Below are 14,847 nucleotides of genomic sequence, written 5' to 3'. Positions count from 1 at the left end.
AGCAATTTGAGCTAAACTGGTGAAATTAAGCTAGTGAAAATTAAATTTTAGTTTAATTATTCTTGTTTGTTTTCTCCGTGGCGCGTTTCCCAAGCTCTTCGATTAACTAAAGTATAACATACATTCTGTTTTGTCTTTTTTCAAGTAAGTTAATCGATATATGGTGTATATGGTTTGGTATATGATACAAGTCCCGAACGCTTGTATCATGCATAGCTTTTTACGAAATAAGGCTGAAGTAAATAGGTATAATGACCCATTGGACCGTTTGGTCATAAATAATATGAGACGACTTTCAGAGGTGCTGTAAGCTATATATTATTATATTAAATATTAACAGAAGATCATACATAACATCGTATAAGGAGGTTATTTGGTTGGGCAGTTAGAAAATTGCTTGCGTTATAATATTTCGATAATCACTGGATGTTGTAGTAAATGGTTTCACTAAGACCTTAATATGCTATGCTTAGAGATTTATAAATATGATAAGTTCAGTATACGGAAATAGGTCTCAAATAGATATACCTCCAAAATTCATTGATATTAATCGTTTATTACATTTGACATCTATATTTTCGCACTTTTTTGAACACCTAATTTCAAAATTAGGCGCTCATACAAAGCAAGCGAGTTTTCGCAAAACTTCTTAAGGGGTTACATATGTTTCCTCGGGTAAAAACAGCATTTTTTCAACAATCTCATATCATAAATGAAATATTTTATTAGAATTTTTCATTGTTACAAAAATACACTATTAACAAAGAAATTCTGAATTTTTTAGAAAAAAAAATATTTTAAACTCCGCCATTGCGACGCCGTTTCCGGTGACCACTCGGAACTTAGACGAAGGAAAAAAACTGAAATTTGGATTTTTTGCGGACATTTTTACAAAAAATGAAAATTTCGCGTCATGTTCTTTTTTTTTCAAATAGTTGTAATCGAAAAACATTCTTCGTCCAAGTCTTGTAGCTCAAAGATCTGTGTAAAATTTCATGAAGATCGGTTAAGTAGTCCTCGAGAAATCTTGCCAACGGACCTCAAAATCAGAGTTTCGAGTAAAACGCGTTTAAAGACGGCGCACTTAGCCTAGCTATCCTCTAGCGCACAAGTTCTCAAGGCTATATCTCCGAAAGTATGTATTACTCGGATCAACTTGAAAATTTAGGACAATATTCTAGAGGAGTTGTGGAATTTAATAAAAGACAATATTCTAGAGGAGACAATATTCTAGAGGAGTTGTGGAATTTAATAAAAAACAATAAAAAATATTGATTTTTTGAAAACCGTAAACCCATGTAACCACTTAAACAATTATCAAAACATTTCTTTATTACTTTCAATACTGTAATGGCTCATATTATAGCTAATAATGCACATAATCATTAATGAAGTTATTGGCGGACATTTTAGAAACTTATTTTTAATATTTGTTACCCATTTCTTACGTTTCAATTTTCGATTTCTGCCAAAAAATAAGAACAACGCTGTCAAATACTTCCCAAAAATGTAAATGTTATCTGCGTTTTCAAGGAGACTAACCTCTCTAGTGTTCCTCAAATAACAATCCTGTCTCAGTGTGAGTACCAGCAAAACGACAATTATAATCCACTAGCCTTTCATAAGAGGGGTGTTATTTCCTATCTCCACTCATACCTACATTTTGTGGCTATAAAAAATACCCGACAAACCAAAAATATTTTTGCGGCTTTGCCACGCGCTAACCGTGAAATAGACACATATCTCATGCACACATGAAAAAGTCTTTATTCGTAGAGTGTAGTCTTCTACGAGTATAGATTTAAGGTCATGGAAACATAGTAGTGCGATGAAAGAATGTGTTGCCAATTTATTTTTAGACTTTGATAAAATGAAATGATTAAATTGTACGCACAAAGAGATGAAGAAATCAAAGTATACGAGTACATGTGTGAGTAAAATATTTTAGGTATAATCCATATTTTGTAAACATATATATTCTATTAATAGCGATAGGATACATATAATGTATGTATATACATACATTTATTTATATGTATTCTAATAAATATTTTCTAAAAATACTTGCGTTTATTTGAATACAATTTAGACAAGAAATATAGGCAATATTTTAAAATTCTTTATGTTTCATTTATAATTTATTTGCATGTTAGCTGAAAAAGAAGCAGGAATTACAAAAACAGATGCTTCTCCATACATTTCATGAACAGACGAAGGAGCTGGAATTGCGACACAAAATGCAGCTGGAGCAAAAGTACCAGGTGAGTTGCTAGGCGCATTTATTTTTATACTATATACTAATTAAAAAATTAGCATAAATCTGTTCACACACATATATATGCATATAAATAGAAATCGCTATTCTACTACGCCTTTAAAAAGCGCTCCCAGGCGTAGCACCTAAAAGTAGGCTTGGTTGGCGTCAATAAAATTAACTGATCGTGTACTGCTTGTAATTGTTGCTACAAGCAGCTATTATATGGCTGCTATCAGCTGGAAAATTTAAATAAGTGTACGTTGTTGATAAAACTTTGTTGTCAATTACAATGTGATATGGATTTTTATATAGGTCAATAAACAAATTTTATATTATGTAGTTAACGAACAATTTTTTTTCGATAAAAGCAGTTATAAAGTGTTTAAATATATTACTTGGTTTGATTTATATATTTTCGTCAATTATTGATGAATTTATTAACCTTTTTCACTTACAGTACTGCAAAATATGGGTTTTTATTGAAAACAAAGATTTTTATTTTTAATGATCACATAACGATAAAAAACTTTGTTTTTTGTTCGGTGAAACAAATATTGGTTCGGGAAACTTTTTTGTCCTACTTCGTAGCTTTCCTCCATCCAAGCAACTTCTGGGAAACAAGTGGTTGTACACTTAAGACTTGTGACAAAAAAGTACCCGGAAATTGTAAATAAAAATATAACGTAAAATATTTGATTATTAATCAATATTTATTCTGTCGCCTTCAAAGTAATCCCCACCAGCTGGAATACACTTATGCCAGCGATTTTTCAAGTCCTCAAAATACTTTTTATGAGCTCTTTTTGGGATGGCCTTCAGCTCCTTCAGCGAATTCTCACGCAAACGCCTCAAATAGAACTGCGTATTGAAAGTCTGTCCCTCCGAAACAAATTCAGGATGCACCAAACCACGATTATCGAAAAAAAGCGTGAGCATCCACTTGATTTTTAAGCGGCTTTGGCGTGAATTTTTCCCTCCATACAGATGATTATTGACTTGGTTCCATGTAAAACTCATAAAGCCATGTCTCATTGGCAGTTATAATGCTCTCCATGAATGTGGGATCGGAATTCGCATGATCAAGCATATCCAAAGAGAGCTGTTTACAGTACACTTTTAAAAAAAAAAAAATCAGTTTTATCAGGATGAGTCGAGCAAGAAATCGTTTTATTCCCAAAATATTCACCAAGCTCATTCGAACGGACACGTGAGAGATGTCGAGCCCTCTTACCATCTCTCTAACACTTTCCTGACGATTTTTAAGCACCATATCCAGAACGAGGCATGTCTTCATCGATCTCTCGACCGTCTTTGAAGGCTTTTTACCACTCGTAGGCTTGTGTTTTTGATAAAACATATTCCCCGTATGCCTTTCCCAACGATTCGGCACACGAAATTTGGTTAGAAATGCAAAATTTGAGACAAATTCTTTGGCATATCAGTCAGTTGTTTTGATATTTCGTAGAATTTCAAATATTTTGGGTTTTGTTTTTCTATTATTAAATAATAATAATATAAATTTCGGGCGTTATACATACATATGTATATTACAAAATATGAAATTCGCCTCTCGCCTCGTTCAAAGTGGAATTCGCAGATTTATCCATACTTTTTGTATAAAAGACACTCAACCGTCACAGCTGCCGTTAAGTATCTTATATGCAATTTAAAATTAAATATCACACCCCTTTCTTTGAAACATACATATTTACGTCTCTGTGCAGGTTTATATGCATATAAGGCTGTATTTTATTTTTATTCTAACTTCATTCTTTAGGACAAGCGAGTCTTATCTCCGTTCGATATGAAATTCAAAATGTGCGTATGTACGTACATACATAGTATATGCAAATGTATTGTGTGAATAGAATTATGAACAATTTGTGCTAACAACAACATAAAATACCGAATCTTTAATATTAAGAAAATTGATTGAATTTTCCCATACATTGTATACGCATGATTGAAATTCAAAAACTACAAAATCAAAACGAAAACCAAAACTGTTTCGAACTTATTGCAATCATTTAGTATGCGGTGCATTCACATGGCGCTTTCCAGGAACTACGAGAACAAAGACTTTCCGCCGCCGCCGCCGCCGCAGAGGAGCAGCAGCAGCGCGAGCGGCGTGACCGTGAGGTAATTAAGCGAAAGGAAAACTGCAGTGCCAATGCCAGCCCCGAAGTCAAGCAAATTTTAAATGTAAGTAAGCCAAACTATTCGAACATTTGCATTTTATGTACTCCACACACATACACACATACAGTGGTATTGTGTGTGTATGTGTGTGCACATGTATAAATAGCGGTGACAAAAATGATTCGATGACTTTATTTATTTTGTGTTTTTTTTTCGTTTTGCAGAACTTTCTAATTAACCGCAAACAGGCGGCCTCCTCCAATGGCATAACGACGACGTCACCTTACCGAAATAGGTACATTGTTTATAAACAAACATTACGCTTTAAGCCGAATGTGTCACTAAAATGCCTATGTTATAATGAGAACTTTTTTCTTCCTTTTTTCGGTATTTACTTTGTGGGCGCCAGTAGAGGTGTAGTGAAAAGCTCGTCCGGCGAATCTTTGCCAGCCGGTTCGTTGACAAGTGCACATCCATATAAAATACCGCAACCGCCATCATCGTTTCTGAAATATGAATCTGACTTTCCACTTCGAAAAACAGGCAAGTCATTGTTAATTTTGAATTTCGCAATAGCTGGCTTAAAAAAAATACTACAATATTGTTGTATGTATTTTTATAGTTTTAGAACAGTTTTTTAAGAATAATATTAAAATTTAACAAAGCGATTAAAACAAGAACTACCACGCATGGAATTTCGAATGTTTTTTGTTGGAACTAAGTACCCAACTTATATTTTATTTTGTTTTTAAATGAGTTACTATTTTTCTGTTGTTTTTAAATATTATAATAACAAAAATAATGCTAAAATAACGAAAACCAGCGCAGTGTTTTTATACATATATTAGTATGCATACATACTCACAGGTGATGCCAGGAGCTTTATCCATCAAAATAAAAGAAAATATAAAGGTGTAATTACATAATAAGTTACCTATGTAATCGATGTAAAACAAATAATGTAAATTTATTCCTTAAAAAAGTAATCCTTTAAGGAGTTTCATGGGTTTCCTTGGGTAAAAAACAGTATTTTTTCAACAATTTTTTCTCATATAAAAAATTAAATATTTTATTAGATTTTTTTATTTTTACAAACATGCACTATTAACAAAGAAATTCTGAAATTTTGGGAAAAATTTTAAGCTCGGCCATTGCAACGCCATTTCCGGTAACCTCTCGGGGAAAAAGGATGCTCCCGCGTTGGCAGGATAACTCCTTACAAAATCATCTAAAGTGAAAAAAATACTTATTTTAGTTGAAATCTTAACTGAGAATTTGAACGAAGGAAAAAAACTGAAAATTGAATTTTTGGCAGACAATTTTACAAAAAATGAAAATTTCAGTGAAAATTTAGCGACATGTTTTTTTTTTCAAATAGTTGTAAACGAATAAAAATCCTTCTTCTTCCAAGCTTTAAAGAATTGTATCTCAAAGACATGTGTACAAATTCATGAATATCGGTTGAGTAGTTCTCGAAAAATCTGCCCAATCGACTTCAAAAACATAGTTTCGAGAAAAACGCTTTTAAAGACGGCGCACTTAGCCTAGCTATCCTCTAGCGCACAAGTTCTCAAGGCTGTATCTCCGAGCTATTACTCAGATCATCTTGCAAATTTAGAACAATATTCTAGAGGTGTTATAGAATTTAATAAGAAAATAAAAAAAATCGATTTCTTGAAATCCGTAAACCCATGTAACTCATTAAGAAAAGCAAAGAAATATAATATCTTGTCCTTTAATAACTTTCAAAAGCAATAACGATTTCTTTGTACTAAAATCAAGAACAAAATCAAATTTTAACATATTTTATCAATCATTTTGACCGAAAAAATTTAACACATACATATCTGGAAAACTGGAAGTGCAAATTACGTGATAAGATACGATACTAGAATATTTATTTCATTGTGATAAATCTCTTTTCAAAAATCAACATTAAATATGGAAGCAATTATACTGAACTTCTTGACAATTCCAGAGGGTCAATTTGAAATATTTAATGTAGAATATTCTTTCTATTAGTGCTAATTAAAAAATGGATTTTTTTTAATATTTGATATCGAAATCAAACATCGGTTTGTTTGGAAAGCATATTCCTTGCAAAACTAGATTTACACTTTTCACGTGAGTTTGTATGTATGTATGTATATGTATGCTTATGTATAAAAATACCGGTGCTCCATGTTACCTAATAAAACTAAAATATGCGTTGTTGTTGTTTTGTTATATACTATTAATATTTTATTTATTTTTTTTTAAATCTAAAACTTGAGGTTTAAAAGGGTTGAGACATGGCTATAAGTAATCATCAAATAGGCTAATCCTCATTCTTACCGCTGTAAGATTATTAAAATCATTAAAACGACCATCATTTCTGATTTGAGCTCAGATCAGCATATGAGTATACACGGCGAGTGTTTTCAAAGCATCATGGTTGTGTACGTACATATTTGCTTTAATAGAAAATGAGGAAATGAGGATATTAATTAATAGTTAATTCTTACAGTAGTGGTGCTATCTTGCTATCATATTTTTTGATGATCAAGTACTAAATGGGCTGAACAATTTTTTACTGTAGATAAAGTACCAATAACAACTAGAATACTGTCAAAGTTTGATGACATTTCATTCAATCGTCCTCAAGTTATTGGCTTCAAAGTGACGCTATTTTTGTTTAAAATGGAAGAGAGTTAATTTCGTTATTTGAGAGCAAAAAACTCGCTCGAAAACATAACAGTTGATGGACAAGATTGTAGCCAGTATTTTTAGATTCCATATGAAACTATTTTCATCGGCTTCCTTGAACATATAAAAATAATCAATAAGCTGTGTTTTGTATCGTTTGGACGTTGAGATCAAAGTTGGTACTAATTGTCAAACCTAAGACATTTCTGTCCTTATAATAGTTTGTGGCTCTAAAAAAAAAGCAAAAATATTAATAAATTTTTGAATGGAAACTTTATAAGTCAGGTGTTATTAAAATTAGTCTGCATTAATAAAACATGTCAATAGAGGATATCGACGCACCATGGCGTATGAGTAACAACGCATACATTTTAAGAAGTAATTTGCAAAAGTACGAATATATTAGCAAAACACAAATGATCAGATCGTCAAAGAAAATGAATATAATGTAAGTTCACTATTTTCTAGGTTAGATATAATATGAGTAATATGAGAAAGCATATGCTACAAAATTTGATTAATTTTAATTTTTAGATTCTTTCATCCTTAAGAGTTTTTAAAAACTCCCTAAAACATATTGAAATAAAAGTATGACGGATATTAATCCTTATAAATTTATAAATTTTCAAAAACATTTGTGATAGTATAGGAATATACCATTTTTATGATATACAATGAGACAAAAAAGTACCTGGAAATTGTAATTAAAATTCCCGGGTAAATGATATTTCAAAATATGTATTTACAATGGATAAAAGTATCGAAGAAGAATTTTGTCTCAAATTTTATATTTCTGACCAAATTTCGTTTGCAGAATAGTTGCGAATGTTGGAAAAGGCTTCTGGTGATTCAGTTTTATCAAAACCACAATCCTATGAGTGGTACAAAGCGTTCAAAGATGGTCGAGGGATCGTTCTGGACAACTTTCGACCTCTTCAACTGATGAAAGTATTAGCTAGTCGAAAAAGTCTTTTCATATTTCTAATCAAACGGCAACTTATTTTTTTATATTTATAATATTAAATAAATAAACAACCATTTTGCTCGGCCACTTTTTGCCATTTTTCCGCTGGAGACATTATTCCATCAGTGTAAAGCGAAATTTCGAAATTTCCAGAACGGAAGCCAGCGAACTATTGTTGTGCTACACGAACTGATATAGCACCGTCTTCGTAAACGCCACAAATTTCATTGGTGGCTTGCATGACATTCTTCCCGTTTTTTTACAAAAATTTCAAAAAAAATCGAATTTCTTCACTATTTTCACTCATTTTTGAACAGCTCTAACTTTTTTTCAACTTCCCCGAATTTAATTTTTTTTTTGTTAAATAAAGCTTGAAATCCTTCCAACGTTATATAGAATGACGCAATGTTATTGGTATCACTGGAAATATACGACTGCAATGACATCTATTGACAAATTACGAAAAGACTTTCGACTACCCAATATTAAAAAAGTCAAAGATTTGTGATTGAAAATCGTCAACAATCATCGGAATGGAACATTCGTCGAAAACGGCCATCACACCGAGCCACTATTCTGACCAAATTTATAGCCAAAAACCGAATGAATACCATCGATCAATCACCGTATTCACTAGATTTGGCTCTGTGCAATTTTTTCTTGTTCCCCAAACTGAAATTGCCGCTCCGTGGAACCCGTTTTCAGTCGTTCGGAGAGATAAAATAAAATTCGCTGGAGCGGAAAGCCATCCCAAAAAATGCTTATGAAAATTGTTTCGGAAATGAAAAAACCGTTGGCATAAGTGTATTTCATCTGGAGGAGATTATTTTTAGGGCGACAAAATAAATATTGATGAATAATTAAATATTTTCGTTTTATTTACAATTTCCGGGTACTTTTTTGTCACAATTTATACCATATTTAACTATATTTTTTCATTGGTCACCTAAAATACAGTTAGGTTTAGTAGCACTAGTCATTTTACATGCAGCACCTGTTATTCTTTGAATATAATTGTATGGAAATTTAGAATTACATAGAAAACTAAATAGTAAATTACACACAAGTTTCGAAACTAAAAATAACCATTGGCAAATAATATTCACATACAGCATCCGAACCAAATTTGCTGAAGCTACGTCTAAAGCAAAGCGTCATTGAGCGCAAGCAGCGAATCAGCGGTCCAGCTGTGCTACGTCGGCATGAGCGCATACTGCAGCGAAGACAGCAGAAGCAAAATTCCGCTTTAACAAGTACGTATAACGCCAAGCTTTAACACTATTTGTTATGTTATGTAATGTATGCAAGTGTGTATGTTTGTGTGTATATAAAGACGAAAAGCAAAGCAGAACGAAACAAGCAGATACAAAGAATAATTGCAAATGTAAATCAAGAAATTACACATAAATTGCTTTTCAATAAAAATAATAAGTTATGTGGAAAAGTAAGTACAAAGAATCATTACAATGTTAGCAAGTAGTAATTTCAAACTACTACTACTTTTCTCCAATGTTTATAAATAGCTGTGCTGTACAGTTATACAATTTCAACTGTAATTGCACGCGGCAAATAAATTACGGTTTTTACGACGCTGTACCATTCTGATTTGTGACTTCTATTATGTAAATATGTATGTGCATATGTCTGTATGTGCATACGATTTGCGGAAGAGGCTTACATGTTTCGTCCTTACAACATAACACGAATGCTTGCTAAATGAGTTTTGTAATGCTTTGAATGTCTTTAATGCTCCAATTAAGATTACTGTTTGACTTTCGTATTACTAATTGAATTAATAACCCATTAAAGAACTTATTACATAAAAATAAGTGAAATTACAAGTAATTATACATATAAGTACTGCTTCTATATCATTACCAACACATGCTCGAACAATAATTAATTATTTTGTAATCAACAGATTGCAGCAGCACACCGGATTCGGGGCCCAACTCACCACCCTCATCCACGCTCTCCGCCGGTGTGGTGGGTAGTCGTGGTTCCCCGACTAGTGCACCGATCCAAGAGGAGAACGAAGAGAGCGGACCTTATCAGCCGGGCCAGCGTAGCAATATAAATGATCTCTCACTCTTCAGTTCACCATCCATGCCGAATATACCACTTGGCGGTCCACATTTGGCCAGTCATGCACATGCTCAAGCTAATGTCAGCAACTATAATATGCTTGCTGCACTGCGGCAACATGTACCCACATTGGCGGCACCCACATACTACAGTCCGTTGGCGATACCATTCGCACGCCATCAACCACACCCGCCGCCACAGCCGCCATCGCATGCCGCATCGATAGCGGTCGCTGCAGCTGGTGTTATGCCACCTACGCCATCGCCAGTTGTACGCTCGGCATCGGCAACGTCCACCTCATCGTCGCAAGCCCCCTTGGCCAGTGATGTTTTACCACCTATTGCGCATGCTGCTTCAACACTTTTACCAGCCGGCAGCGCTGGTGCACACAATCACAACGTGTTGGGCTCTGGTACATTGCATCCCGTCACACCAATGGTTGGTGTTTCGCCTTCGATGTATGGTCAGCCGATAACCGATGCCCAAGTGGCTCATGCCCACCTCAATAAGCAAGGACACCGTCCACTGGGACGTACTCAGTCAGCTCCGCTACCGTTGGGTCATCCAATGTTAACCGGCACGGGTCAGATTGGCGTAGGGCAGACGCATTATGAGAACAGTGATGTGAGTGCTTAATTTAATTAATTACAATGGTTGCGATTTCGAACTTTCATTTACGAAAAAATTCAAATTTGAAAACACAGATGTTCTAGCTTTACTTTTTATTTTTAGTAAATACCATTTTAATTTCGAAAAAGAAATTATTTCAAAAATATAGATTTGTAAAAAAATGTATGAGGATCTTAAGTTTACAAAATTTAAAAGTTTCTATTTCGAAAAATTACAATTTCGAGAACATTAGATTTAGGCAAAAATCCATATTCTAATTTAAAAATCAAAACACCCAACAAACCTTGTTGAAATTGAGATGGAAGTGTCTTTAATTTATAAGATTTCGAAAAAGATCAATTTCTAATTTATGTTCCAAAATACTTTGGTGTGAACCTTCATCGTTTGTTTACTATCTATCCGGTAAAAGACACATTGAAAATGACCAACTTTCTTCATCCCTTCAAGGCGGAACAACAAGCGCATATGTTGGTTACACAAAAGATACGGCAAACACTGATCAATCGTAGTAGTGCCAATCGTGAACCCCAACTCAAGGAGGAAGAAGATGCGGCTGAAGTGATCGATTTGACGGACAAAAAGAAGCCACCAAAGACCATCATTACAAGTATTGTACCCACGAGTACTTCACAAAATCTGCCAGAGACCACCAATGTACCACTGGGCGCCTGCATGCCCAATACACCGAGTAAGTTGCGCGATCAGGAGTACCTGCAACAACAAAGGGAGCTGTTGTATAGACAAGCATTGCAGGTAATTGCTTGCTTTGAACAATAAATCTTTCAGCGTAAAGTCTACGTGTATGTATACTGAACCATTTTGCTTTCCTTAGATGGATGATTCAATCGCACGAGGCTTAATACGCCCACTGTCGCGTACGTTATCCAGTCCATTGGTGCATATGGGTCCTAATGGTATTAGTCAGCTGCCAGACACCGGGCAATATGCTCCACCTATCATAACTTCCTCATCAGCAGATCATATACCGCCAGTTAATCTCACAGTCCCTCATCGGCGTCGAGTGCTCGAGCTTTCGCCAACTGGGATGGCCGCATCGAGTGCATTCTCATCCTTACCTGCCATACAGCCGGCTATTGCTGGTACAACCGGTGGCAAACTGATAAATGAGTTTCCTACGCACAAAACTACCACTGGTCTCGCTTATGATAATCTGATGCAGAAACATGCCTGCACATGTGGTGACAATTCCGTACATCCGGAGCACAGTGGTCGTTTGCAAAGTATATGGGCGCGCCTAATTGAAACTGATCTGGCCAAACGTTGCGATCGTCTGCGTTCACGTAAAGCCACGCTAGAGGAGTTACAAACGGTACACACAGAAGCACACACAATGCTCTTCGCTTCGAGTTCGTGCCAATTGAATAGGCAAAAGTTGGATAGTCCGCCGGCGTTGGGCTTTGTACGCCTCTCCTGTGGTGGTTACGGTGTGGACTTGGATACCACTTGGAATAAGGATCATACTGCCGCCGCTGCACGCATGGCTGCGGGTTGTGTTATTGATTTGGCTTTTAAAACGGCCAAAGGCGACATTAAGAATGGTTTTGCGGTTGTACGTCCACCTGGCCACCATGCCGAAGCCAATTTGGCTATGGGTTTTTGCTTCTTTAATTCTATTGCGATTGCCGCCAAATTGCTGCGACAACGTGTGCCCGAAATGAAGCGTGTGCTAATCGTAGATTGGGTGAGTTCATGCCGAGACCTGCTTTTAAACATAATTTAAAGCAATGTTTCGATTATTTAGGATGTGCATCATGGCAATGGTACACAACAGGCATTCTACGATAGCCCCGATGTGCTGTACTTGTCCATACACAGGCACGACGATGGTAACTTTTTCCCCGGCACTGGTGGTTCCACTGAGGTAGACACTTTTTTACTATTTGTTAAATTATTTCCTAATTTTCTTTTTCTTGGCTTTTGTAGTGCGGTATTGGCGCCGGCGCTGGTTTTAATGTAAACATTTCCTGGTCAGGTTCTCTGGATCCACCATTGGGCGATGCCGAATATATTGCTGCATTCCGTACAATTGTGATGCCGATCGCAAAATGTTTTAATCCAGATATTATTTTGGTGTCGGCTGGTTTCGACGCAGCTGCAGGTCATCCTCCACCTTTAGGCGGTTACTTAGTATCACCGGCTTGTTTTGGGTTCATGACGCGTGAACTAATGCAATTGGCCGATGGCAAAGTGGTGTTGGCGCTAGAGGGTGGCTACGACCTACCCGCTATTTGTGATTCTGCGCAGGAGTGCGTACGCGCGCTGCTTGGCGATCCATTATCGGCGATCGCAGAAAGTGAGCTGAATAGGCCGCCTTGTCAGAATGCGATAGACACCCTGCAGAAAACGATTGCCATACAGGTGAGAGACGACGAAATGATGAAAAAAAGATAAATCTTTTACTTCGGTTGGAACCAATTCATAAAATCATCTACAGTGGTATTGCTTTTAGCAACTGTATGTATGAAATCTTAACCGTCGAACGGTTCAATGGCAAACGCATTGCTGGTAGTTTCTGTATAAAAACCGAATTAAGATTACTTAATCCATTTCCTTCTTCGTTGCGTATACGAAGCGTCTTCTTTTCTCAAAATTTTATTTGAAGTGCACATTTTTACCATTTTTCCGAAAACAAAATTTATTTGAGTGTAATCAATAGAAAGGATATTAGTTAGTGTTAAAACTATTATAATAATTAATTCATATTTGTCGGGCTTGTACACATTTCTGGCGCATTGTGTGTAAAAAGAATTATTCAAGACGAATTTAACAGAAATAAATCTTTTGTAATTTTTCCTTGCCTTTTTGTGAATGTGAATACGTTTAGTGTGTTTTGAAAAGTAACGTTGCGTATACGCAAAGGTGGAAAAAAATGTGTTATGAAGAAATCTTCAGTTTGAATGACAGCAATTTTTTTTTTGTTTTTTTTTTTGATAGTATTCTGTGCCATATTTCGTGAAGATATTTTGTCAAATATTTCGTGAAGATATTTTGTTTAATAATTCAGTTTGTATGGCAACTGGATTGACTCTTCGGGAGGAAAGAACTTGTGCAAAATTTCAGATCGATAACTTAAAAATTGAGGACGTATATAGAGACGTCTCAGCTAGTCACACTGATCATTTATACATACGTACATATGTATATAATATATTTTATAGGGCCTCCGACGTCGTTTGTGACACACAGACGAAAGGAGTTACAAACTTCGCAGAAAACATAACATAAACATTAAGGTGTAACGATTATTACAATGCAAAATGTTTGGAAAATACATCCTCTTATATGCTGATATCTTAAAACATATTTTAATAATATCTATATATCATTATTATAGTCACAACATTGGCCATGTGTACGCCGTTTAGCCCATACCGTCGGTCTATCTGCCCTTGATGCATTGAAAATTGAACATGACGAATCGGAAACAATTACGGCTATGGCGGGACTCTCGATGCAATCGATGAACAGGTACGCTTTATTAATACGAAAATTTTGCAACACATATTTACGTTTGTAATTGCTTGCAGAACTTTATCACGTGATGACTCTGAGGAGCCAATGGATCAAGATGAAGCCAAATAATTTTAAACCGTGGAGCTCGAACGATTTTTGACTTGATTGATTTGCACAGACGCACTTAATGTTGCTATTGTTGCAATTTTTTATTACATAATCCGCCGTTAAACGATATATATTTATCAGCCAAGCGGACATCGGATGGGGTACACAGACGTGTGTATTGTCTATGGGAAGTGTAAGATGCTGTTTCGGTTTCAAGATTTTATTATCTATTCCCACTTGACTCATGAGCTGAGGTTATGTTGAAACAAAAAACACATGCCAACGCGCTGGAGGGAAGTCAGTCCGTTACAGCATTTAGTGTAGCCGTTGTATTTGTTGGGCGTTTGATATTAAGTGGAGCAAACAACTCCCGCCCAAGTAATTCGTTCATTGCTAAGCCTATGAAAGGGGGAAAACCGAAAGAACTAAAAACAAAAGCTTTTCTGGCATATATGTAGTAGTAAAATTGAAAATGCGTATATGTATATTAGATATACGTTTAAAT

General features: G+C 35.4%; 1 protein-coding gene across 7 annotated transcripts in view; it reads left to right on the top strand.

The window, feature by feature from the left end:
• LOC120773844 (histone deacetylase 4) overlaps nucleotides 1–14,847 on the top strand; it is a 50,823-nt gene extending 35,976 nt beyond the window's left edge. For 4 of the 7 annotated variants that reach the window (XM_040102978.1, XM_040102975.1, XM_040102974.1 and 1 more), the window contains 12 exons: nucleotides 2,154–2,261; nucleotides 4,289–4,459; nucleotides 4,621–4,691; nucleotides 4,806–4,939; nucleotides 9,158–9,298; nucleotides 9,967–10,754; nucleotides 11,208–11,513; nucleotides 11,593–12,462; nucleotides 12,523–12,642; nucleotides 12,705–13,139; nucleotides 14,116–14,249; nucleotides 14,309–14,847. In XM_040102978.1, the coding sequence (XP_039958912.1) occupies nucleotides 2,154–2,261; nucleotides 4,289–4,459; nucleotides 4,621–4,691; nucleotides 4,806–4,939; nucleotides 9,158–9,298; nucleotides 9,967–10,754; nucleotides 11,208–11,513; nucleotides 11,593–12,462; nucleotides 12,523–12,642; nucleotides 12,705–13,139; nucleotides 14,116–14,249; nucleotides 14,309–14,363 (3,333 nt within the window). In that variant the 3' untranslated portion in view covers nucleotides 14,364–14,847. The remainder of the gene's footprint in view (nucleotides 1–2,153; nucleotides 2,262–4,288; nucleotides 4,460–4,620; nucleotides 4,692–4,805; nucleotides 4,940–9,157; nucleotides 9,299–9,966; nucleotides 10,755–11,207; nucleotides 11,514–11,592; nucleotides 12,463–12,522; nucleotides 12,643–12,704; nucleotides 13,140–14,115; nucleotides 14,250–14,308) is intronic. The other 3 variants (XM_040102976.1, XM_040102980.1, XM_040102979.1) reach the window with 3 other exon arrangements.

This window comes from Bactrocera tryoni, chromosome 4 (genome assembly GCF_016617805.1).
Source record: "Bactrocera tryoni isolate S06 chromosome 4, CSIRO_BtryS06_freeze2, whole genome shotgun sequence".
In the NCBI taxonomy this organism is placed as follows: domain Eukaryota; kingdom Metazoa; phylum Arthropoda; class Insecta; order Diptera; family Tephritidae; genus Bactrocera; species Bactrocera tryoni.
This window is presented reverse-complemented; position numbering and strand designations above follow the sequence as displayed.